At 49.5% G+C, this 26,582-nt stretch overlaps 1 protein-coding gene across 4 annotated transcripts; it reads left to right on the top strand.

Annotated features, from left to right (window-relative positions):
* On the top strand, positions 1-21,085 carry LOC121273155 (CD209 antigen-like protein E). 4 transcript variants are annotated; one of them, XM_041180121.1, is made up of 8 exons: positions 1-162; positions 7,147-7,218; positions 8,022-8,108; positions 9,182-9,301; positions 14,464-14,583; positions 17,166-17,308; positions 18,869-18,975; positions 20,295-21,085. In XM_041180121.1, the coding sequence occupies exons 1-8, from the start codon at positions 96-98 to the stop codon at positions 20,467-20,469; spliced, it is 891 nt and encodes a 296-aa protein (XP_041036055.1). In that variant the 5' UTR covers positions 1-95; the 3' UTR covers positions 20,470-21,085. The 4 variants fall into 4 exon arrangements, with proteins under 4 accessions (XP_041036055.1, XP_041036054.1, XP_041036057.1 ...); XM_041180120.1 differs by lacking the exon at positions 1-162 and adding an exon at positions 2,488-2,629; XM_041180123.1 differs by lacking the exon at positions 1-162 and adding an exon at positions 4,694-4,832.
* Positions 21,086-26,582: the final 5,497 nt, after the last annotated feature.

Below are 26,582 nucleotides of genomic sequence, written 5' to 3'. Positions count from 1 at the left end.
GTCATCGAGTTTGAGGAAAGACTGAGACACATCTGAGAGAGAGAGAGAAGCAGACAGGACAGGAACGGAGGAGAGAGACCCCTCAGACACAAACCATGGAGCAGGACACCGACTACATGAATATGAGACACATCAAAAACAGCACGACAGACTCCAGTGAACGTAGGTTGAACTGTTCATTAAAGAGAGAGCGGGGAGGGAGAAAGAGAGAGACTGTGGGGTTCGGGGGACAGATGGTGGGACAAAGAGTGAGGGTGAGAGAGAGAGAGAGAGAGAGACAGAAAGACAGAAAGAGTATGACAATTAGGAAGACCCCGAGAGACAAAGAGAGCAAGATAAGGAATGAAAAATAGAGACAGATAATCAGACAGAGAGAGAGAGATGGTGAGTGAGAGTGAGTAAGAGAGAGGAAGAGAAATGGAGAGATATATTGAGAGTGTGAGAGAAAGAGAGAGAGAGATAGTGAGAGACGTTGAGAATCAGAAAGACAGATCGAGGTAGGGTTAGAGAGTTTGAGAGCGAGAGAGACTGAGAGAGACATGGTGCGAGAGAAAGAGAGAAACTGAGAGTGAGATGGTGATGGTGATTTAGAGAGAGAGACAGAGAGAGATCGTGACAGACATTGAGGCTGAGAGGGACAGAGAGAGAAATGGTGAGACGGACTGAGAGTGAGAGAGACAGTGAGAGAGATGGTGCACAGTGCATACTTGATGGGCCAAAGGGCCTCTTCTGCACTGTGTGATTCTGTGATTCAGTGACAGCAACTACATGAATATGAGACACATCAGAACCGACAGGACAGCACTAAGTGAACATAGTTTAAAATTTACAATAGATGGAGAGGGAGAGAGAGACAATTATGGGGTGGGGGACAGGTGAAGGGACTGAGAGTGCAGGAGAGAGAGAGATAGAGACAGAAAGACAGAAAGATTATGAAAATTATAAAAAAAACGAGACACAGAGAGAGTGAGGAAAGGAATGAAAAAGAGAGTGTCAGGCAGAGAGAGAGAGATGGTGAGAGAGATTGAGAAAGAGAGAGGCAGAGAAATGGAAATAAATATTGAGAATGGGAGAGACAGAGCGAGAGGTGATGAGAGAGACAGAGAGATTGACAGAGACAGAGCGAGAGATGGTGAGAGAGATTAAGAGTGAGAGAGACAGAGAGAGTGACATAGAGAGACAGAGAGAGAGATGGTGCGAGAGATTGAGAGAGAGAGGCACTGAGAGAGAGATCGTTACAGACATTGAGGATGAGAGAGAAAAAGAGAGAGATGGTGAGAGGAACTGAGAGTGAGAGAGACGTGAGAGAGATGGTGAGATGGGCTGAGAGTGAGAGAGACAACGAGAGAGATGGTGTGAGGGACTGAGAGTGAGAGAGACGTGAGAGAGATGGTGAGAAGGGTTGAGAGTGAGAGAGACAGCGAGAGAGATGGTGTGAGGGACTGAGAGTGAGAGAGACAGCGAGGGAGATGGTGCACAGTGCATACTCGAAGGGCCAAAGGGCCTCTTCTGCACTGTGTGATTCTGTGATTCTGTGACAGCAACTACATGAATATGTGACACATCAGAACCGACAGGACAGCACCAAGTGAATATAGATTAACATTTACACTAGAGGGAGAGAGAGCAGTGAACAGAAGGACAGGGAGAGAGAGGGAGAGAGAGAGGGAGAGGGAAAGAGAGAGAATGAGGGGTTGGTATGTAAAAAAAACCAGACCAGAGATACTCTGCTACCACTATACACTGCATAAAGCTACGGCATTCTGTGACACTCTAGCAGTTAGTGCAGATGGACGTACTGAGAGTTAGGGTGAGAGAGAGAGACAGAAAGACAGAAAGAGTATGAAAATTATAAAGAAACCGAGAGACAAAGAGAGAGAGGAAAGGAATGAACAAGAGAGAGAGAGAGAGAGTCAGACAGAGAAAGCTGGTGAGAGAGATTGAGAGAGAGGGAGATAGAGAGAGAGATGGTGAGAGAGATTGAGAGAGAGGGAGACAGAGAGAGATGGTGAGAGAGATTGAGAGAGAGGGAGACAGAGAGAGAGATGGTGAGAGAGATTGAGAGAGAGGGAGAGAGAGAGAGAGAGAGATGGTGAGAGAAATTGAGAGAGAGGGAGACAGAGAGAGAGATGGTGAGAGAGATTGAGAGAGAGGGAGACAGAGAGAGAGATGGTGAGAGAGGTTGAGAGAGGGAGACAGAGAGAGAGATGGTGAGAGAGATTGAGAGAGAGGGAGACAGAGAGAGAGAGATGGTGAGAGAGATTGAGAGAGAGGGAGACAGAGAGAGAGAGAGATGGTGAGAGAGATTGAGAGAGAGGGAGACAGAGAGAGAGATGGTGAGAGAGATTGAAAGAGAGGGACTACTGCCTCTGCGGTAAGTACAACCAGCCTCTCATTCTGATCTCAGGGGAAGTGTCATTGTGAAATGGAACCAAGAGGCAGGAACAGTTTTGAGGAAGTTTTCGCCCTGTTTGAGTTTGAGGAAAGACTGAGACACATCTGAGAGAGAGAGAGAAGCAGACAGGACAGGAACGGAGGAGAGAGACCCCTCAGACACAAACCATGGAGCAGGACACCGACTACATGAATATGAGACACATCAAAAACAGCACGACAGACCCCAGTGAACGTAGGTTGAACTGTTCATTAAAGAGAGAGCGGGGAGGGAGAAAGAGAGAGACTGTGGGGTTGGGGGGACAGATGGTGGGACAAAGAGTGAGGGTGAGAGAGAGAGAGAGAGAGAGACAGAAAGACAGAAAGAGTATGACAATTAGGAAGACCCCGAGAGACAAAGAGAGCAAGATAAGGAATGAAAAAGAGAGACAGATAATCAGACAGAGAGAGAGAGATGGGGAGAGAGAGATGGTGAGTGAGATTGAGTAAGGGAGAGGAAGAGAAATGGAGAGATATATTGAGAGTGTGAGAGAAAGAGAGAGAGAGATAGTGAGAGACGTTGAGAATCAGAAAGACAGATCGAGGTAGGGTTAGAGAGTTTGTGAGCGAGAGAGACTGAGAGAGACATGGTGCGAGAGAAAGAGAGAAACTGAGAGTGAGATGGTGATGGTGATTTAGAGAGAGAGAGAGACAGAGAGAGATCGTGACAGACATTGAGGCTGAGAGGGACAGAGAGAGAAATGGTGAGACGGACTGAGAGTGAGAGAGACAGTGAGAGAGATGGTGCACAGTGCATACTTGATGGGCCAAAGGGCCTCTTCTGCACTGTGTGATTCTGTGATTCAGTGACAGCAACTACATGAATATGAGACACATCAGAACCGACAGGACAGCACTAAGTGAACATAGTTTAAAATTTACACTAGATGGAGAGGGAGAGAGAGACAATTATGGGGTGGGGGACAGGTGAAGGGACTGAGAGTGCAGGAGAGAGAGAGATAGAGACAGAAAGACAGAAAGATTATGAAAATTATAAAAAAAACGAGACACAGAGAGAGTGAGGAAAGGAATGAAAAAGAGAGTGTCAGGCAGAGAGAGAGAGATGGTGAGAGAGATTGAGAAAGAGAGAGACAGAGAAATGGAAATAAATATTGAGAATGGGAGAGACAGAGCGAGAGGTGATGAGAGAGACAGAGAGATTGACAGAGACAGAGCGAGAGATGGTGAGAGAGATTAAGAGAGAGAGAGACAGAGAGAGTGACATAGAGAGACAGAGAGAGAGATGGTGCGAGAGATTGAGAGAGAGAGGCACTGAGAGAGAGATCGTTACAGACATTGAGGATGAGAGAGAAAAAGAGAGAGATGGTGAGAGGAACTGAGAGTGAGAGAGACGTGAGAGAGATGGTGAGATGGGCTGAGAGTGAGAGAGACAACGAGAGAGATGGTGTGAGGGACTGAGAGTGAGAGAGACGTGAGAGAGATGGTGAGAAGGGCTGAAAGTGAGAGAGACAGCGAGAGAGATGGTGTACAGTGCATACTCGAAGGGCCAAAGGGCCTCTTCTGCACTGTGTGATTCTGTGATTCTGTGACAGCAACTACATGAATATGTGATGCATCAGAACCGACAGGACAGCACCAAGTGAATATAGATTAACATTTACACTAGAGGGAGAGAGAGCAGTGAACAGAAGGACAGGGAGAGAGAGGGAGAGAGAGAGGGAGAGGGAAAGAGAGAGAATGAGGGGTTGGTATGTAAAAAAAACCAGGCCAGCGATACTCTGCTACCACTACACACTGCATAAAGCTACGGCATTCTGTGACGCTCTAGCAGTTAGTGCAGATGGAGGTACTGAGAGTTAGGGTGAGAGAGAGAGACAGAAAGACAGAAAGAGTATGAAAATTATAAAGAAACCGAGAGACAAAGAGACAGAGGAAAGGAATGAAAAAGAGAGAGAGAGAGTCAGACAGAGATAGATGGTGAGAGAGATTGAGAGAGAGGGAGACAGAGAGAGAGATGGTGAGAGAGATTGAGAGAGAGGGAGACAGAGAGAGAGAGAGATGGTGAGAGAGATTGAGAGAGAGGGAGACAGAGAGAGAGATGGTGAGAGAGATTGAGAGGGAGAGGGAGACAGAGAGAGAGATGGTGAGAGAGATTGAGAGAGAGGGACTGCTGCCTCTGGAGTCAGTACAACCAGCCTCTCATTCTGATCTCAGGGGAAGTGTCATTGTGAAATGGAACCAAGAGGCAGAAACAGTTTTGAGGAAGTTTTCGCCCTGTCATTGAGTCTTAGGAAAGACTGAGACACATCTGAGAGAGAGAGAGAAGCAGACAGGACAGGAACGGAGGAGAGAGACCCCTCAGACACAAACCATGGAGCAGGACACCGACTACATGAATATGAGACACATCAAAAACAACATGACAGGGCCCAGTGAATGTAGGTTAAACTGTTCAAAAGAGGGAGAGAGAGAGAGAGAGAGAGAGAGAGAGACAGGGGTTGGGGGACGGATGGAGTCATAGGGAGTGAGGGCAAGAAAGAGAGAGAAGGAGACAGTGAGAGAGATGGTGAGAGAGATTGAGAGAGAGGGAGACAGGGAGCGAGATGGTGAGAGAGATTGAGAGAGTGAGAGACAGAGAGAGAGATGGTGAGAGAGATTGAGAGAGAGGGTGGCAGAGAGAGAGATAGTGAGAGAGATTGAGAGAGAGTGAGACAGAGAGAGAGATGGTGAGAGAGATTGAAAGAGAGAGAGACAGAGAGAGAGACTGTGAGAGAGAGGGAGACAGAGAGAGAGATGGTGAGAGAGGTTGAGAGAGAGAGAGACAGAGAGAGAGATGGTGAGAGAGATTGAGAGAGAGGGTGGCAGAGAGAGAGATAGTGAGAGAGATTGAGAGAGAGAGAGACAGAGAGAGAGATGGTGAGAGAGATTGAGAGAGAGGGAGACAGAGAGAGAGATGGTGTGAGAGATTGTGAGAGAGGGAGACAGAGAGAGAGAGATAGTGAGAGAAATTGAGAGAGAGGGAGACAGAGAGAGAGAGATGGTGAGAGAGATTGAGAGAGAGGGAGACAGAGAGAGAGATGGTGAGAAAGATTGAGAGAGAGGGACTGCTGCCCCTGGAGTCAGTACAACCAGCCTCTCATTCTGATCTCAGGGGAAGTGTCATTGTGAAATGGAACCAAGAGGCAGGAACAGTTTTGAGGAAGTTTTCGCCCTGTCATCGAGTTTGAGGAAAGACTGAGACACATCTGGGAGAGAGAGAGAAGCAGACAGGACAGGAAGGGAGGAGAGAGACCCCTCAGACACAAACCATGGAGCAGGACACCGATTACATGAATATGAGACACATCAAAAACAACACGACAGACCCCAGTGAACGTAGGTTGAACTGCTCATTAGAGTGAGAGAGAGAGAGCGGGGAGGGAGAAAGAGTGAGACTGAGGGGTTGGGGTGCAGATGGTGGAACAGAGAGTGAGGGTGGGAGAGAGAGAGACAGAAAGAGTGTGACAATTATAAAGACACCGAGAGACAAAGATAGCAAGATAAGGAATGAAAAAGAGAGGCAGACAATCAGACAGAGAGAGAGAGAGATGGGGAGAGAGAGTGATGGTGAGTGAGATTGAGTAAGGGAGAGGAAGAGAAATGGAGAGATATATTGAGACTGTGAGAGAAAGTGAGAGACATTGACAATGAGAAAGACAGAGAGAGGTAGGGTTAGAGAGTTTGAGAGCGAGAGAGACTGAGAGAGATATGGTGCGAGACAAAGAGTGAAACAGAGAGAGATGGTGATAGTGATTGAGAGAGAGAGACAGAGAGAGAGAGAGATTGAGAGAGAGAGGCAGAGAGAGAGATCGTGACAGACATTGATGCTGAGAGGGACAGAGAGAGAAATGCTGAGAGCGACTGAGAGTGAGAGAGACAGCGAGAGAGATGGTGCACAGTGCATACTTGATGGACCAAAGGGCCTCTTCTGCATTGTGTGATTCTGTGACAGCAATTACATGAATATGAGACACATCAGAACCGACAGGACAGTGCCCAGTGAACATAGGTTAACATTTACACTAGATGGAGAGGGAGAGAGAGAGAATTATGGTTTGGGGGACAGGTGAAGGGACTGAGAGTGCAGGAGAGAGAGAGAGATAGAGACAGAAAGACAGAAAGATTATGAAAATTATAAAAAAACCGAGACTCAGAGAGAGAGAGGAAAGGAATGAAAAAGAGAGTGTCAGGCAGAGAGAGATGGTGAGAGAGATTGAGAAAGAGAGAGGCAGAGAAATGGAAATAAATATTGAGAGTGGGAGAGACAGAGAGAGAGGTGATGAGAGAGACAGAGAGATTGACAGAGACAGAGTTAGAGATGGTGAGAGAGATTAAGGGTGAGAGAGACAGAGTGACATAGAGAGACAGCGAATGTAGGTTAAACTGTTCAATGGAGGGAGAGAGAGGGAGAGAGATGGTGAGAGAGATTGAGAGTGAGAGGGACAGAGAGAGAGGGATAGAAACAGAGGGTGAGATGGAGAGAGTGAGGGGGGAACATAGTGAGATTGAGATGGAGGGGTAACTACACGGTATCTAACCCCGTGCTATACTTGTCCTGGGAGAGTTTGATGGGGACGGTGTAGAGGGATCTTTACTCTGTATCTAACCCCGTGCTGTACCTGTCCTGGGAGTGTTTGATGGGGACGGTGTAGAGGGATCTTTACTCTGTATCTAACTCTCATCCATTGTATAGTTTCTGTTTCTGTTTTCCAGACGATCTGGAGATCTCATACGCGGAGCTGAATCTTCTTCCTGCCTCCGGGACATCTAAGCTCCATACAACAGGTCAGTTACGGATATCGTATGTTGGTCGTAAGATACTGATTCGTGCCCAACCTGCTGCACTTTAGTCGTTTCTCAATTGCGTTGAACATGATGCATTATGTAGACCCTGATTCTTTCAGTTTCTTCTTAAGTTACGTCTGAGTCAATATCATAGCTGATCCATCTCCTCTCTGCTTGTTAAACCTTAGTTACGTATCTGTTAGACCTTAGTTATGGGACTGCTAATCTCTGTTTGGAAATCGAATACCCTCCTCTTGACACAACTGTGCGACACGTCCCTTCCCTGTCAGTTACACCTCAGTTACATTTCCGTTGCATCGTGGTAACGTCACAGTTAAGCAAGAGTCCTGTCCCTGTTGTACTCCTGTAGTATGTCACTTGCTTCTTAGTTGCGTGTGTGTTACGTCTCAATTACACTTCGCTTACACGTCCATCGCACATCCGTTGTATCTTAGCTGCGTTTCTGTTAGACCTCAGCCACGTGACGATCACACCGTAGCTACGTGCCTGCTGTTCCTCGGTTTCCATGCCTTCTCGTTTTGTGTTACACGTGTTCTATTGGTGAATTAAGTCTTTGCTAAGTCACATTTACTTGTAACTGCCTGTAGCTGCAGTTGAGATGCACCTGGTTACGTTCTAGTTAGGTCTTGGCGTGATCCAGAGCTGAGTGTCATGTCGGTGTGCGTGTTGTTGGTCTGTCGTTGGCCTCTGCTTCCCACCTACGTCACACGTACTGACCAAACTGTCCTCACATTCTTCATCCCTTCTCACTCCCTCTCTCCCTCTCTCTCCAACTCTCGTAGGTGAACAGGAACCAAGTTACGCCCAGGTCAACTTCACTCCGCAGAGTCCGCAGCAGAACCAAGTCCCGGAGGTGACCCCGGATAAAGGTCAGTCATCCTGGGAGTGTGGGGTCAGAGGTCACAATGATTCAGGGCAGATGGGGTGGGGGTGGTGGTGGGGGGGGGCACATGATGAAGGATGAAGAGATTCACCTCCCGATCTCTGTAACCTCCTCCAGCCCCTACACCCCTCCCTATCTCTGTAACCTCCTCCAACCCCTACACCCCTCCCTATCGCTGTAACCTCCTCCAGTCCCTACACCCCTCCCTATCTCTGTAACCTCCTCCAACCCCTACACCCCTCCCTATCTCTGTAACATCCTCCAGTCCCTACACCCCTCCCTATCTCTGTAACCTCCTCCAGTCACTACACCCCACCCTATCTCTGTAACCTCCTCCAGCCCCTACAGCCCTCCCTATCTCTGTAACCTCCTCCAACCACTACAGCCCTCCCTATCTCTGTTACCTCCTCCAGCCCCTACAGCCCTCCCTATCTCTGTAACCTCCTCCAACCCCTACACCCCTCCCTATCTCTGTAACCTCCTCCAGCCCCGACACCCCTCCCTATCTCTTTAACCTCCTCCAGCCACTACAGCCCTCCCTATCTCTGTAACATCCTCCAGCCCCTACACCCCTCCCCATCTCTGTAACCTCCTCCAGCCCCTACAGCCCTCCCTATCTCTGGAAACTCCTCCAGCCCCTACAACCCTCCCTATCTCTGGAAACTCCTCCAGCCCCTACAACCCTCCCATCGCTGTAACCTCCTCCAGCCCCTACACCCTCTCTCTCGCTCTCTCTGTCTCCCTAACACTCTCTCTCTCTCTGCCTCTTTCTCTCTGTCTCTTTCTCTCTGTCTCTCTCTCTACTTTAACACGCTCCTTGTACCGATCTCTGTGACTGAGCTTTTGCTTTCCTGTCCCTAATATCTCCCTGTGTGACTCGGTGTTCAATTCTCTTTGATAATCCTCCTGTACCGTGCGCTGGGATGTGAAACCAGGGATATAAACGAGTAACGTGGTTGTTGTTTCTCTCGATAAGGGAGGTAGATACGTCACCATTGTCTGTTCTGTACAGTTACACAGGCTGCTCAACATGGGTCAATCTTTACTTCTCTATTCCAGATAAAACTGGACAGGAAACAGCTGGAGGAAGAAGATCAAAAATATCCAGATGTCTCATCGTGGTCGGACTTATTGTCTTAATCTGTGGCCTTGCAATTATTACAGGTCTCACAGTCCATGGTATGGGGAGGAACATCTCAATGTAACATAAAAACAAAAAAACTGCGGATGCTGGAAATCCAAAACAAAAACAGAATTACCTGGAAAAACTCAGCAGGTCTGGCAGCATCGGCGGAGAAGAAAAGAGTTGATGTTTCGAGTCCTCATGACCCTTCGACAGATCTGTCGAAGGGTCATGAGGACTCGAAACATCAACTTTTTTCTTCTCCGCCGATGCTGCCAGACCTGCTGAGTTTTTCCAGGTAATTCTGTTTTTGATCTCAGTGTAACAGCCTGATACATACCACACCCTTCACTGTAACACTCTGATATATCCCACACCCCTCACTGTAACACTCTGATATATCCCACACCCCCCACTGTAACACTCTGATATATCCCACACCCCTCACTGTAACACTCTGATATATCCCACACCACTCACTGTAACACTCTGATATATCCCACACCCCTCACTGTAACACTCTGATATATCCCACACCCCTCACTGTAACACACTGATATATCCAACACCCCTCACTGCAACACTCTGATATATCCCACACCACTCACTGTAACACTCTGATATATCCCACACCACTCACTGTAACACTCTGATATATCTCACACCCCTCACTGTAACACTCTGATATATCCAACACCCCTCACTGCAACACTCTGATATATCCCACACCCCTCACTATAACACTGATATATGCCACAATCCCTCACTGTAACACTCTGATATATCGCACACCCCTCACTGTAACACTCTGATATATCCCACACCACTCACTGTAACACTCTGATATATCCCACACCCCTCACTGTAACACTCTGATATATCCCACACCCCTCACTGTAACACTCTGATATATCCCACACCACTCACTGTAACACTCTGATATATCCCACACCCCTCACTGTAACACTCTGATATATCCAACACCCCTCACTGCAACACTCTGATATATCCCACACCCTCACTGTAACACTCTGATATATCCCACACCCCTCACTGTAACACTCTGATATATCCAACACCCCTCACTGTAACACTCTGATATATCCCACACCACTCACTGTAACACTCTGATATATCTCACACCCCTCATTGTAACACTCTGATATATCCAACACCCCTCACTGTAACACTCTGATATATCCCACACCCCTCACTGTAACACTCTGATATATCACACACCCCTCACTGCAACACACTGATATACCCCATACCCCTCACTGTAACACTCTGATATATCCAACACCCCTCACTTCAACACTCTGATATATCCCACACCCCTCACTATAACACTGATATGTGCCACAATCCCTCACTGTAACACTCTGACATATACCACACCCCTCACTGTAACACTCTGATATATCCCACACAACTCACTGTAACACTCTGATATATCCCACACCCCTCACTGTAACACTCTGATATATCCCACACCCCTCACTGTAACACTCTGATATATCCCACACCCCTCACTGTATCACTCTGATATATCCCACAACCCTCACTGTAACACTGATATATCCCACACCCCTCACTGTAACACTCTTATATATCCCACACCCTTCACTGTAACACTCTGATACACAACACACCCCTCACTGTAACACTGATATACCCTAAACCCCTCACTGTAACACTGATATATCTTACACCCCGCAGTGTAACACTGATATATCCCACACCCCTCACTGTAACACTGATATATCCCACACCCCTCACTGTAACACTGATATATCCCACAACCCTCACTGTAACACTGATATACCCCAGACCCCTCACTGTAACACTGATATATCCCACACCCTTCACATTAACACACTGATACATCCCACACCCCTCACTGTAACATTCTGATATATCCCACACCCCTCACTGTAACACTCTGATATATCCCACACCCCTCACTGTAACACTCTGATATATCCCACACCCCTCACTGTAACACTCTGATATATCCCACACCCCTCACTGTAACACTCTGATATATCCCACACCCCTCACTGTAACACTCTGATATATCCCACACCCCTCACTGTAACACTCTGATATATCCCACACCCCTCACTGTAACACTCTGATATATCCAACACCCCTCACTGCAACACTCTGATATATCCCACACCCCTCACTGTAACACTCTGATATATCCAACACCCCTCACTGTAACACACTGATATATCCAACACCCCTCACTGCAACACTCTGATATATCCCACACCACTCACTGTAACACTCTGATATATCTCACACCCCTCACTGTAACACTCTGATATATCACACACCCCTCACTGCAACACACTGATATACCCCATACCGCTCACTGTAACACTCTGATATATCCAACACCCCTCACTGCAACACTCTGATATATCCCACACCCCTCACTATAACACTGATATATGCCACAATCCCTCACTGTAACACTCTGATATATCGCACACCCCTCACTGTAACACTCTGATATATCCCACACCACTCACTGTAACACTCTGATATATCCCACACCCCTCACTGTAACACTCTGATATATCCCACACCCCTCACTGTAACACTCTGATATATCCCACACCACTCACTGTAACACTCTGATATATCCCACACCCCTCACTGTAACACTCTGATATATCCCACACCCCTCACTGCAACACTCTGATATATCCCACACCCCTCACTGTAACACTCTGATATATCCCACACCCCTCACTGCAACACTCTGATATATCCAACACCCCTCACTGTAACACTCTGATATATCACACACCCCTCACTGCAACACACTGATATACCCCATACCCCTCACTGTAACACTCTGATATATCCAACACCCCTCACTGCAACACTCTGATATATCCCACACCCCTCACTATAACACTGATATGTGCCACAATCCCTCACTGTAACACTCTGACATATACCACACCCCTCACTGTAACACTCTGATATATCCCACACCCCTCACTGTATCACTCTGATATATCCCACAACCCTCACTGTAACACTGATATATCCCACACCCCTCACTGTAACACTCTTATATATCCCACACCCTTCACTGTAACACTCTGATACACAACACACCCCTCACTGTAACACTGATATACCCTAAACCCCTCACTGTAACACTGATATATCTTACACCCCTCACTGTAACACTGATATATCCCACACCCCTCACTGTAACACTGATATATCCCACACCCCTCACTGTAACACTGATATATCCCACAACCCTCACTGTAACACTGATATACCCCAGACCCCTCACTGTAACACTGATATATCCCACACCCTTCACATTAACACACTGATACATCCCACACCCCTCACTGTAACACTCTGATATATCCCACACCCTTCACTGTAACACTCTGATATACCCCACACCCCTCACTGTAACATTCTGATATATCCCACACCCCTCACTGTAACACTCTGATATATTCTACACCCCTCACTGTAACACTCTGATATATCCCACACCCCTCACTTTAACACTCTGATTTACCCCACACCCCTCACTGTAACACTGATATATCCCACACCCCTCACTGTAACACTGATATATCCCACACCCCTCACTGTAACACTCTGATATATCACACACCCTTCACTGTAACACTCTGATATATCCCACACCCCTCACTGTAACACACTGATATATCCCACACCGCTCACTGTAACACCCTGATATATCCCACACCCCTCAATGTAACACTCTGATATATCCCACACCCCTCACTGTAACACTCTGATATATCCCACACCCCTCAATGAAACACTCTGATATATCCCACACCCCTCAATGAAACACTCTGATATATCCTACACCCCTCACTGTAACACACTGATATATCCCACACCCCTCACTGTAACACCCTGATATATCCCACACCCCTCAATGTAAACTCTGATATATCCTACAACCCTCACTGTAACACTCTGATATATCCAGCACCCCTCACTGTAACACTCTGATATATCCCACACCTCTCAATGTAACACTCTGATATATCCTACACCCCTCACTGTAACACTCTGATATGTCCCACACCCCTCACTGTAACACTCTGATATATCCCACACCCCTCACTGTAACACTCTGATATATCCCGCACCCCTCACTGTAACACTCTGATATACCCCACAGCCCTTACTGTAACACTCTGATATACCACACCCCTCACTGTAACACTCTGATATATCCCACACCCCTCACTGTAACACCCTGATATATCCCACACCCCTCACTGTAACACTCTGATATACCCCACACCCCTCACTGTAACACTCTGATATATCCCACACCCCTCACTGTAACACTGTGATATATCCCACACCCCTCACTGTAACACTCTGATATATCCCACACCCCTCACTGTAACACTCTGATATATCCCACACCCCTCGCTGTAACACTCTGATATATCCCACACCCCTCACTGTAACACTGTGATATATCCCACACCCCTCGCTGTAACACTCTGATATATCCCACACCCCTCACTGTAACACTGTGATATATCCCACACCCCTCGCTGTAACACTCTGATATATCCCACACCCCTCGCTGTAACACTTTGATATATCCCAGTTCCATCACAGTGTGTTACAGCTCTGAGCCACATTATAGGAAGGATGTGAACACATTGGAGAGGGAGCGCAGGAGAGGTTTAGACGGATTGTTCTGGGGAGGAGAAGCTTCAGTTCCAAGGAGAGATGGGAGAGGTTGGGACTGTTCTCCTTGGAGAGAAGGAGGCTGAGAGGGGATTTGATGGAGACGTTCAGAATCAAGAGGGGGCTGGACAGAGGAGACGGGGAGAAGCTGTTCTCACTGGGCCCAGAGGACACAGATTTTTAAGCGACTTGCGAAAGAATCAAACGCGATGTGAGAGAAAACGTTTTGACACGCCGAGTGGTTCGGGTCTGGGATGTGCTGCCTGGTCGTGTGGGGGAGGCAGGTTCAATCGAGGCATTCAAGGGGGCATTGGATGGTTATTTGAACCGATATAATGTGCAGGGGGACAGGGGGGAAAAGGCAGGGCGATGACAGTGGGTACTAACGCTCATTCGGAGAGACAGTGTAGACATGATGGGCCAAATGGCCTCCTTCTGTGTGGTTCTGTGACCCTGTGGTTCTGTGACCCTGTGATTCTCTCAGTCCTACAGATGGACAAGGACATGACGGGGCTGAACGGAAAGATCCGGAATATGTCCGAGACCCTTGAACAGATGCTCAGGGACCGAAGATCCTTCTGCACCGTCTTCCGAAACTGCTCGGGTGAGTTGGTGCTGACGGCCGCTACCCCCTCCCCCACTCTCCCATCCACCCACGCTCTGTCCCGGTGGGATCGCCCCCACCCCCTAAATCCCCACCCCCACCCCTGTCTCCCCACCTCCACCCCCACCCCCTGTCTCCCCACACCCACCCCCTGTCTCCCCACACCCACCCCCTAAATCCCCACCCCCACCCCTGTCTCCCCACCCCCACCCCCTGTCTCCCCTGCCCCCACCCCTGTCTCCCCTGTCCCCACCCCTGTCTCCCCACACCCACCCCCTAAATCCCCACCCCCACCCCTGTCTCCCCACACCCACCCCCCTCTCCTCACCCCCACCCCCTGTCTCCCCACACCCATCCCTGTCTCCCCGCCCCCACCCCTGTCTCCCCACCCCCACCCCCTGTCTCCCCACACCCACCCCTGTCTCCTCACACCCACCCCTGTCACCCCACCCCCACCCCCACCCCCTGTCTCCCCACACCCACCCCCTAAATCCCCACCCCCACCCCTGTCTTCCCACCCCCACCCCCTGTCTCCCCACACCCACCCCCTAAATCCCCACCCCCACCCCTGTCTCCCCCACCCCCCCAACCCCCCCCCTGTCTCCCCACCCCCACCCCTGTCTCCCCGCCCCCACCCCTGTCTCCCCACACCCACCCCCTAAATCCCCACCCCCACCCCTGTCTCCCAACCCCCACCCCCTGTCTCCCCACACCCACCCCCTGTCTCCCCACCCCCACCCTCCCCACCCCCACCCCCTGTCTCCCCACCCCCACCCTCCCCACTCACCCCTGTCTCCCCACCCCCACCCCCTGACTCCCCACCCCCACCCCCACCCCCTGTCTCCCCACGCCCACCCCCTGTCTCCCCAACCCCAACCCCTGTCTCCCCACCCCCACCCCCTGTCTCCCCAACCCCAACCCCTGTCTCCCCACCCCCACCCCCTGTCTCCCCACCCCCACCCCCGTCTCCCCACCCCCACCCCCTGTCTCCCCACCCCCACCCCCTGTCTCCCCAACCCCAACCCCTGTCTCCCCACGCCCACCCCCTGTCTCCCCACCCCCACCCCCGTCTCCACACCCCCACCCCCTGACTCCCCACCCCCACCCCCCACCCCCTGTCTCCCCACGCCCACCCCCTGTCTCCCCAACCCCAACCCCTGTCTCCCCACCCCCACCCCCTGTCTCCCCAACCCCAACCCCTGTCTCCCCACCCCCACCCCCCTGTCTCCCCACCCCCACCCCCGTCTCCCCACCCCCACCCCCTGTCTCCCCACCCCCACCCCCTGTCTCCCCAACCCCAACCCCTGTCTCCCCACGCCCACCCCCTGTCTCCCCACCCCCACCCCCGTCTCCACACCCCCACCCCCTGACTCCCCACCCCCACCCCCACCCCCTGTCTCCCCAACCCCAACCCCTGTCTCCCCACGCCCACCCCCTGTCTCCCCAACCCCAACCCCTGTCTCCCCACGCCCACCCCCTGTCTCCCCACCCCCACCCCCGTCTCCCCACGCCCACCCCCTGTCTCCCCACCCCCACGCCCCGGTCTCCCCACGCCCACCCCCTGTCTCCCCACCCCCACCCCCATCTCCCCGGCCCCACCCCCTGTCTCCCCACCCCCACCCCCTGTCTCCCCACGCCCACCCCCTGTCTCCCCACACCCACCCCCCTGTCTCCCCACGCCCACCCCCTGTCTCCCCACCCCCACCCCCGTCTCCCCGGCCCCACCCCCTGTCTCCCCACCCCCACCCCCTGTCTCCCCACTCCCACCCCCATCCCCTGTCTCCTCACCCCCACCCCCTGTCTCCCCACCCCACCCTCCCCATCCACCAGTCAAGGCCTCAATCTCCAAGCGGGGGAAGTCCGCACTATCCCGGCCTCTGCCTTCCGGAGTTTGGGACAGACGAGGGGGTGAATCGATCGGGGGGGTTCTGTCCGACACATTGAAGGGATTGGATAAGGTACAGGCGGGCGATCCAAACTCGAAGCCTGAGGACTACAGGCGGAACCACAGCGACCGGACCCGAGGTGTTGAAATCAATAAAGAGATTCGATTGGGTGGATGGAGAGAAACTATTTCCTCTGATCCGGTGGGTTGTGGGGGGAGCAGGGGAGGGAGAGTCGGGAACAAGGGGTAAGAAGGTTAAAATTGGAGCCAGGACGTTCAGGGGGGACATCAGGAAACACCTCTTCACACAGAGGGCAGCGGAAATCAGGAACTCTCCCCCCACCCAAACCCCGAAATAAACTGTGGGGGCCGGAGGTCAAAGGGAAACGTCAAAACTGAGATTGAGAGATTGTTGTTGGGGATGGAGGGTCACGGAACCGAGGGGGTTAAGGTACAGAGCAGATCCAAAAGCATGGTGTAAAATACTCCAGAGGGGCTGAATGGCCACCTCCTGTTCCTGTGTAACATGCTCGAGAGGGGCTGAATGGCCTCCTCCTGTTCCTGTGTAACATGCTCGAGAGGGGCTGAATGGTCTCCTCCTGTTCCTGTGTAACAGGCTCGAGAGGGGCTGAATGGTCTCTTCCTGTTCCTAATGTTTCGATGTATTTCTCTGAATAATGCCTTTATAATTCTGCAGAGTCTCTCTGTCCGAGCGGCTGGAAAATTCATAATCAACATTGTTATAGATTCTCAACGGATAAAGTAAACTGGGAGTCGGCAAAACAACAATGTGAATCCCAAAATTCACACCTCATCATCATAAATACAGAACAGGAACAGGTGAGAATGACAGACGCATCAGTCAGACTGAGATAGAGAGAGAATATCCCCCAACACTGTCCCCATCAAACACTCCCAGGACAGGTACAGCACGGGGTTAGATACAGAGTAAATCTCACTCTACACTCTCCCCATCAAACACTCCCAGGACAGGTACAGCACGGGGTTAGATACAGAGTAAAACTCCCTCTACAACGTCCCCATCAAACACTCCCAGGGCAGGTACAGCACGGGGTTAGATACAGAGTAAAACTCCCTCTACACTGTCCCCATCAAACACTCCCAGGACAGGTACAGCACGGGGTTAGATACAGAGTAAAGCTCCCTCTACACTGTCCCCTTCAAACACTCCCAGGACAGGGACAGCACGGGGTTAGATACAGAGTAAATCTTCCTCTACACTGACCCCATCAAACACTCCCAGGACAGGTACAGCACGGGGTTAGATACAGAGTAAAACTCCCTCTACACCGTCCCCATCAAACACTCCCAGGACAGGTACAGCACGGGGTTAGATACACAGTAAAACTCCCTCTACACTACATGAACGAGGGTTTCAGCAGTCGATGAGCTGAGACCGGGGAGGTACTGGGCGATGAGTTGGGAAGAGGCCGTCTTGGTGATGATGTGGATATGAGGTGGGAATCCCATCTCCAGGTTAAACACGACCCCAGGGTTGTGAACAGTCTGGTTCAGTCTCAGGGAGTTCCCAGGATGGAGTCGGTAACTCGGGAATGGAGTTTGGAACAGAGACGGAAAACAACAGCTTCAGGCTTCCCGATATTTAATCAGAGGGAATGAGGGAGAATTTCCTGAGAAACGGTTTGTGGTATTTAGGGTATCAGTTGTGTGTGTGTGTGAGAGTGTGTGTTTGTGTGTGTGTGTGTATGTGAGTTTGAGTGTGTGTGTGAGTGTGTGTGTGTGTGTGTGTGTGTGTGTGTGTGTGCATGTGAGTGAGTGTGTGTGTGTGTGTGAGTGTGTGTGTGTGTGTATGTGAGTGAGTGTGTGTGTGTGTGTGTGTGTGTGTGTGAGTGTGTGTGGGCGTGTGTGTGCGTGTTTGTGTGAGTGTGTGTGTGTGTGTATGTGTTTGAGTGTGTGAGTGAGAGTGTGTGTGAGTGTGTGTGTGTGTGTGTGTGTGTGAGTGTGTGTGGGTGTGTGTGTGTGTGTTTGTGTGAGTGTGTGTGTGTGTGTATGTGTTTGAGTGTGTGAGTGAGAGTGTGTGTAAGTGTGTGTGTGTGTGTGTGTGTGAGTGTGTGTGGGTGTGTGTGTGTGTGTTTGTGTGAGTGTGTGTGTGTGTGTATGTGTTTGAGTGTGTGAGTGAGAGTGTGTGTGAGTGTGTGTGTGTGTGTGTGTGTGTGTGTGTGGGTGTGTGTGTTTGTGTGAGTGTGTGTGTGTGTGTATGTGTTTGAGTGTGTGAGTGAGAGTGTGTGTGAGTGTGTGTGTGTGTGTGTGTGTCCGTGTGGGTGTATGTGTTTGAGTGTGTGAGTGAGAGTGTGTGTGTGTATGTGAGTTAAGGCAGTCATACTAACTGATCACATTCCATCATTGAATCTGCTGCAGAATTTCATAAAGAAATCTATCGAGAACAATCCTGGGGACTACTGGATCGGACTAACAGATCGAGAGAGTGAAGGAAACTGGAAATGGGTGGATGGGACCCAAGTGAGGTGAGTCCCAGTGTCGCATGGAGAGAGGGCGGGACAGTGGGATTAGTTTGGGGATTGATACAGGGCTATGGGGAGAGAGCGGAGCAGTGGGATTAGTTTGGGGATTGATACAGGGCTATGGGGAGAGAGCGGAGCAGTGGGATTAGTTTGTGATTGATACAGGGCTATGGGGAGAGAGTGGGACAGTGGGATTAGTTTGGGGATTAATACAGGGCTATAGGGAGAAAGCGGAGCAGTGGGATTAGTTTGGGATTGATCAGGGCTATGGGGAGAAAGCGGAGCAGTGGGATTAGTTTGGGATTGATACAGGGCTATGGGGAGAGAGTGGGACAGTGGGATTAGTTTGGGGATTGATACAGGGCAATGGGGAGAGAGTGGGGCAGTGGGATTAGTTTGGGATTGATACAGGGCTATGGGGAGAGAGTGGGGCAGTGGGATTAGTTTGGGGATTGATACAGGGCTATGGGGAGAGAGTGGGACAGTGGGATTAGTTTGGGATTGATACAGGGCTATGGGGAGAGAGTGGGACAGTGGGATTAGTTTGGGATTGATACAGGGCTATGGGGAGAGAGTCGGGCAGTGGGATTAGTTTGGGATTGATACAGGGCTATGGGGAGAGAGTGGGACAGTTGGATTATTTGGAGATTGATACAGGGCTATGGGGAGAGAGCTGGACAGTGGGATTAGTTTGGGGATTGATACAGGGCTATGGGGAGAGAGGTGACAGTGGGATTAGTTTGGGGATTGATATAGGTCTATGGGGAGAGAGTGGGACAGTGGGATTAGTTTGGGACTGATACAGGGCTATGGGGAGAGAGCGGGACTGTTGGATTAGTTGGGAATTTGTACAGGGCTATGGGGAGAGTGTCGGGCAGTGGGATTAGTTTGGGATTGATACAGGGCTATGGGGAGAGAGCTGGACAGTGGGATTAGTTTGGGATTTGTACAGGGCTATGGGGAGAGAGTGGGACAGTGGGATTAGTTTGGGGATTGATACAGGGCTATGGGGAGAGAGTGGGACAGTGGGATTAGTTTGGGGAATGATACAGGGCTATGGGGAGAAAGCGGAGCAGTGGGATTAGTTGGGGATTGATACAGGGCTATGGGGAGAGAATGGGGAAGTGGGATTAGTTTGGGATTTGTACAGGGCTATGGGGAGAGAGTGGGACAGTTGGATTAGTTGGGGATTTGTACAGGGCTATGGGGAGAGAGGGGACAGTGGGATTAGTTGGGGATTTGTACAGGGCTGTAGGAATCTTGTTGATTCTGCGCAGGAATGTGTCGGATTTTTATTGGTTTTTTTTTCCCCCATTTCCCAGTTTTACTCAATGGTACGAGGGTGAACCGAATAATTCGAAAGGTAATGAAAACTGCGCCATTATCAGAAGAACCGACTGGAATGATGTCAGTTGTACCGATCACTTCCTTTTCATCTGTGAGAAAAGGGCACCGCCCTGCGTCGAGCCAGCTGATATTGAGAAATATTGTTCCTGAAGAGAGACTGGGACACAGAACGAGAATGTCAGGATTGTCCAAAGATCCCCAGCCCCTCCTCCCTTCCCCACAATCCCCATCTGCCTGAGGCCATGTCCGAAAGGTGAAAGTTCATCTGTTCCCCTTTTCTCCCAGGTTGAGCCTCCTGCAGCGCCACTACTGGTGGGAAGTAGGAATGACAGCGTGACTGTTGACTTTGGAAAACCCCATTATAAATCCAGGCATGAATCCGGCGACATGTAACAGGACAGAAATCCTGCATTTCTCTAGCAACTTTCACTTATTCAGATAATCCCCAACCTGCTTTTGCAGCCAATGAAGCAACTCCTTACAGTGTTTTCATAGTTGTCATGTCAGAAACGGGGCATTCAATTTGAACGCGGTAAGCACTAACTGGACTCAGGATTAAATTCCATCTCATCGGAAATACCCTTTGGACTTTTTCTTCTCGGACTCTGTAAATCATGTGAACTCATTTCAATCTCCACGGTTCTTGTACTGTTACTATCCATAGTTGTAAAAGTTTCCTTTTTCTATCCTTCATTACTGTGTCTGTGCATTTGTGTACATGTGTGTGTATATGTGTGTGTGTATACGTCTATGAGTGTGTGTGTGTATGTGTGTGTGAGTGTTTGAATGTGAGAATGTGAGATGTTTTTATGTGTGTGTGTGAGCGTGAGTGTGTTTGTGTGTGTTTGTGAGTATGTGTGAGAGTAGGCGTATATGTGTGTTTGTGAGAATATGTTTGTGTGAGTGTGTGTGTTTGTGTGAGCGCGCATGAAAGTGTGGATGGGTGTGTGTGTTTGTGTGTGTGAGAGGGAGAGGGTGTGTGGGTGTGGATGGGTATGTGGGTGTGTGTGTGGGTCTGTGAGAATATGTTTGTGTGAGTGTGTGTGTTTGTGCGAGTGTGCGTACGAGTGTGGATGGGTGTGTGGGTGTGTGTAAGTGGGTGTGCGAGTGTGTGTGGGTGTGTGTGAGCGGGTGTGCGAGTGTGTGTGGGCGTGGATGGGTGTGTGGGTGTTTGTGTGGGTGTGTGAGAGTGTGTGTGAGCAGGTGTGTTATTGTGTGTGGATGTGAATGTGGAGGTTGACAATGTGAACATTCCTGCTCCGGGTTTTAAATGTAAATAAACTAACCAGAGTTGTTCATAATGTGAGTTTGCTGTGAGTGATTAGTAAAGTGGATCAGACACACTGAGGGTTTGGGAAAACACACCACAAGATACTTCACAAAGAATTCAAAACACCTTCTGCGTATGGACAGTTGGTGAGAGACAGAAGTACAGTTTGCCTGTCTCTCTCCTGTCCGGAACAGTTCATTCTGAGGAACCTACCAACTCAGACACGTGTACAAGATCTCCAACTTTGTAATACTGCTCCCAACTTCTCCATACCTTCATACACCAGCCTAAGTACTTTTGCTGTAACCAATCCCTTAGGCATGTTCGGTGTCCTGATGTTTACCCAGGAAGTGACCACAATGAGCAGGAAAACACAATTGATTCTTTCACCGATTAACTGAAATCTGTGTCCCCCTTGTCCTTGCTCCTTCCCCCAATGAGACAGTTTCTCCCTATCTATCCATGATGCTGCTATCCCTTTCATAGAATCATAGAAATTCGGGGCAGGAGTAGGCCATTCGGCCCTTCGAGCCTGCTCCAACATTCATTATGATCATAGCTGATCATCCAACTCAATAACCTGCTCCCGCTTTCTCCCCATACCCTTTGATCCCTTTCACCCCAAGAGCTATATCTAACTCCTCATTGAAAACATATAATGTTTTGGTCTCAACTACTTTCTGTGGTAACGAATTCCACAGACTCACCAATCTCTGGGTGAAGAAATTTCTCCTCATCTCAGTCCTAAATGATCTACCCCATATCATCAGACTGTGACCCCTGGTTCTGGACTCACCCACCATCGGGAACGTCCTTCCTGCATCTACCCTTTCTAGTCCTGCTAGAATTTTATGGGTTTCTATGAGATCCCCCCCTCATTCTTCTGAACTCCAGCGAATATAATCCTAATCCACTCAATCTATCAACATCTGTCAGTCTCACCATCCCAGGAATCAGTCGGGTAAACCATCGCTGCGCTCCCTCTATAGCAAGTACGTCCTTCCTCAGATAAGGAGAACAAAACTGCACACAATATTCCAGGTGTGGTCTCACCAAGGCCCTGTACAATTGCAGCAAGACATCCCTGTTCCTGTACTCGAATCCTCTCGCTATGAAGGCCAACATACCATTTGCCTTCTTTACCGCCTGCTGCACCTGCATGCTTACCTTCAGCGACTGGTGTACAAGGACACCCAGGTCTCGTTGCACATTCCCCTCTTCAATTTATAGTTATTCAGATAATAATCTGCCTTCCTGTTTTTGCTACCAAAATGGATAACCTCACATTTATCCACATTATACTGCATCTGCCATGCATTTACCCACTCACTCAGCTTGTCCAAATCACACTGAAGCATCTCTGCATCCTCCTCACAGCTCACCCTCCCACCCAGCTTTGTGTCATCTGCTAATTTAGAGATATTACATTTAATTCCCTCATCTAAATCATGAATATATATTGTGAATAACTGGGGTCCCAGGACTGATCCCTGCGGTACCCCACTAGTCACCGCCTGCCATTCGGAAACAGACCCGTTTATTCCTTCTCTTTGTTTCCTGTCTGCCAACCAGTTTTCTATCCATCTCAATACACTACCCCTAATCCCCCGCGCTTTAATTTTACACCCCAATCTCTTATGTGGGACTTTGTCGAAGGCTTTCTGAAAGTACAAATGAACCACATCCACTGGCTCCCTCTCATCAACTCTACTCGTGACATCCTCAAAAATTCCAGTAGATTTGTCCAGCATGATTTCCCTCTCATAAATCCACGCTGACTCTGTCCGATTCTGCCATTGTTTTACACGTGCTCAGCTATTAAATCTTTTATAATGGACTCTAGAATTTTCCCCACTACCAATGTCTGGCTGACTGGTCTATATTTCCCTGTTTTCTCTATGCCTCTCTTTTTAAAGAGTAGGGTTACATTAGCTACCCTCCAATCTGTAGGAACTGTCCCAGAGTCTATAGAATCTCGGAAGATGACCACCAATGTATCCATTATTTCTAGGGCCACTTCCTTAAGTACTCTGGGATGTAGATTATCAGGCCCCGGGGATTTAACAGCCCTCAATTCCATCAATTTCCCCAACACCATTTCCCTACTAATGCTGATTTCATTCAGTTCCTCCCTCTCACTAAACCCTTTGTTCCCCAACATTTCTGGGATGTTATTTGTGTCCTCCTTTGTGAAGACAGAACACATGTAGGTATTTAGCTGGACAGCCATTTCTTTGTTCCCCATTATAAATTCCCCTGTTTCTGACTGTAAGAGACCTACATTTGTCTTCACCAATCTTTTTCTCTTCATATATCTATAGAACCTTTTATGTTCCCTGCAATCTTACCCTCGGGCTCTATTTTCCCCTTCTTAATCAATCCCTTGGTCCTCCTTTGCTGAATTCTAAACAGCTCGCAATCCTCAGGTCTATTGTATTTTCTGGCCAATTTATATGCCACTTCCTTGCATCTAATACTCTCTCTAATTTCCCTCATAAGTCATGGTTTGGCCATCTTTCCTGTTTTACTTTTGCGCCAGACAGGAATAAACAATTGTTGCAGTTCACTCATGTGCTCTTTGAATGTTTGCCATTGCCTATCCACCGTCATCCCTTTAAGCAACGTTTCCCAATCCATCATAGCCAACTCGCGACTCATACCATCGTAGTTTCCTTTATTAAGATTCAGGACCCAAGACTCAGAATCCACTACGTCACTCTCCATCCTGATGAAGAATTCTATCATATTATGGTCGCTCATCCCCAAGGGGCCTCGCACACCTAGACTGCCAATTATTCCTTTCTCATTACACACTACCCAGTCGAGGATGGGCTGTTCTCTCGTTGGTTCCTCAAAGCATTGGTCCAGAAAAACATTCCATATGCACTCCAGGAATTCCTCCTCTATGGTATTGTTACTAATTTGATTTGCCCAATCTATATGCAGATTAAAGTGACCCATAATTACAGATGTTTCTTCATTACATGCATTTCTAATTTCCTGTTTAAGGCCATTCCCAACATCACCACTACAGTTTTGGGGTCTATATACAATCCCCACTAACGTTTTTTGCCCCTTAGTGTTTCTCAGCTCTACCCACACAGATTCCACATCGTCGGAGCTAATATCTTTCCTCACTATTGCATTAATTTCCTCTTTAACCAGCAATGCAAGTCCACCACCTTTTCCTTTTTGTCTGTCCTTCCTAAATACTGAATACCCCTGGATGGTCAGTTCCCTTCCCTGGTCACCCTGCAGCCATGTCTCTGTAATTCTGACTATATCATCTCTGTATATATCTATTTGCGCGGTTAATTCATCCACTTTATTGTGAATGCTCCTCGCATTAAGGCACAAAGCCTTAAGGCTTGTCTTTTTAACATTACTTGTCCTGTTCCCACTATTTTTCACTGAGGCCCGGTTTGATTCTGGCCCTTGATTTCTCTGACTATCACGTTTCTCATTCCGCTTTCTGTCTCTTGTTCTTGTCTGATTCCCCTTTCTCTGGCTCCTCGCATAGGTTCCCATCCCCCTGCCATTTTAGTTTAAATCCTCCCCAACCACTCTAGCAAATGTTCCCCCTGGGACATCAGTCCCGGTCCTGCCCAGGTGTAACCCGTCCGGTTTGTGCTGGTCCCACCTCCCCCAAAACCAGTCCCAATGCCCCAGGAATCTGAAACTCTACATTTCACACCATTTCTTCAGACACGTATTCATCTGATATATCCTGCTATCTCTACACTGACTGGCACGTAGCACTGGTAGTAATCCTGAGATCACTACTTTTAAGGTCCTACTTTTTAAACTTACTCCCTAACTCCCTATATTCTGCTTTTAGGATCTCATCCCTTTTTTCACCGATGTCGCTTGTACCAATGTGCACCACGACCACTGGCTGTTCACCCTCCCCCTTCAGAATGTCCTCCAGCCACTCTGAGACATCCTTGACCCTAGCACCAGGGAGGCAACGTACCATCCTGGAGTCTCGTTTGCAGCCACAGGAACACCTCTCTATCCCCCTTACAATTGAATCCCCTATAACTGTTGCATTCCCACACATTTTACTCCTCCTCTGTGCAGCAGAGCCAACTATGCTGCAACGAATTTGTCTGTTGCTGCTTTCTCCTGAGAGGCCATTCCCCCCAACAGTATCCAAAGCGGTGTATCTGTTTTGCAGGGGAATAGCCACAGGAGATTCCTGCACTACCTGCCTAGTCCCCTTGCTTTGCCTGGTGGTCACCCATTCCCTTCCTGCCTGTGGACTCTTAGCCTGCGGTGTGACCACCTCTCTATACGTCCCTATCCACGAGACTCTCCACCTCGCGGATGCTCCAACGTGTCCCCAGCCGCCGCTCCAGCTCCAAAACCCCGGCTTCCAGGAGCTGCAGCTGGAGACACTTCCCACACACAGGCTGGTCCCGGGCACTGGAAACGTGCCCGGCTTCCCACATAGAGCAGGAGGAGCATACCACGGCTCTGAGCTCTCCTGCCATGACTTACCCCTTTAAATTAAATTAAACCTTTTGGAAGATACTTAATATCAAATAATATCAATTACCCTCTCGGGCCCTTCTTCCCTGCTCCTCCCTGTTACAGAATATAGTCCTTACAAACGATGAACCACAAAATAAGAACTTCAACACTATAAGAAATAAAAGTAGTAAATGCTTGCCCGCTGTACTCATGGTGCTCAAAGGATCACCTCGTTCCCACCTCACTGACCTCCCCTAGTCCCGTTTGCTCTTGTTCAACTCCCGACACCTCTCGCGCTTCCCTCCAACTTACACAGGGCGCGCAAGGGGCGGGGTCACACAGAGCGGGCAGGGGGCGGGGTCATACAGAGCAGGCAGGGGGTGGGGTCACACAGAGCGGGCAGGGGGCGGGGTCACACAGAGCGGGCAGGGGGCGGGGTCACACCGTGCCGGCAGGGGGCGGGGTCACACAGCGCGGGCAGGGGGCAGGGTCACACAGTGCGCGCAGGGGGCGGGGTGAT

The sequence above is a fragment of the Carcharodon carcharias genome, chromosome 40 (genome assembly GCF_017639515.1).
Source record: "Carcharodon carcharias isolate sCarCar2 chromosome 40, sCarCar2.pri, whole genome shotgun sequence".
NCBI lineage: Eukaryota > Metazoa > Chordata > Chondrichthyes > Lamniformes > Lamnidae > Carcharodon > Carcharodon carcharias.
Note: the sequence above shows the minus strand (reverse complement) of the source record. Positions and strands in the feature narration are given on the sequence as shown.

Coding starts and splice junctions, on each gene's coding strand:
- LOC121273155 (XM_041180121.1), top strand. CDS start 96: ATGGAGCAGGACACCGACTACATGAATATGAGACACATCAAAAACAGC. Junction 9,302..14,463: donor TACAGGTCTCACAGTCCATG/GTATGGGGAGGA, acceptor TGATTCTCTCAG/TCCTACAGATGGACAAGGAC. Junction 18,976..20,294: donor GTGGATGGGACCCAAGTGAG/GTGAGTCCCAGT, acceptor CCCATTTCCCAG/TTTTACTCAATGGTACGAGG.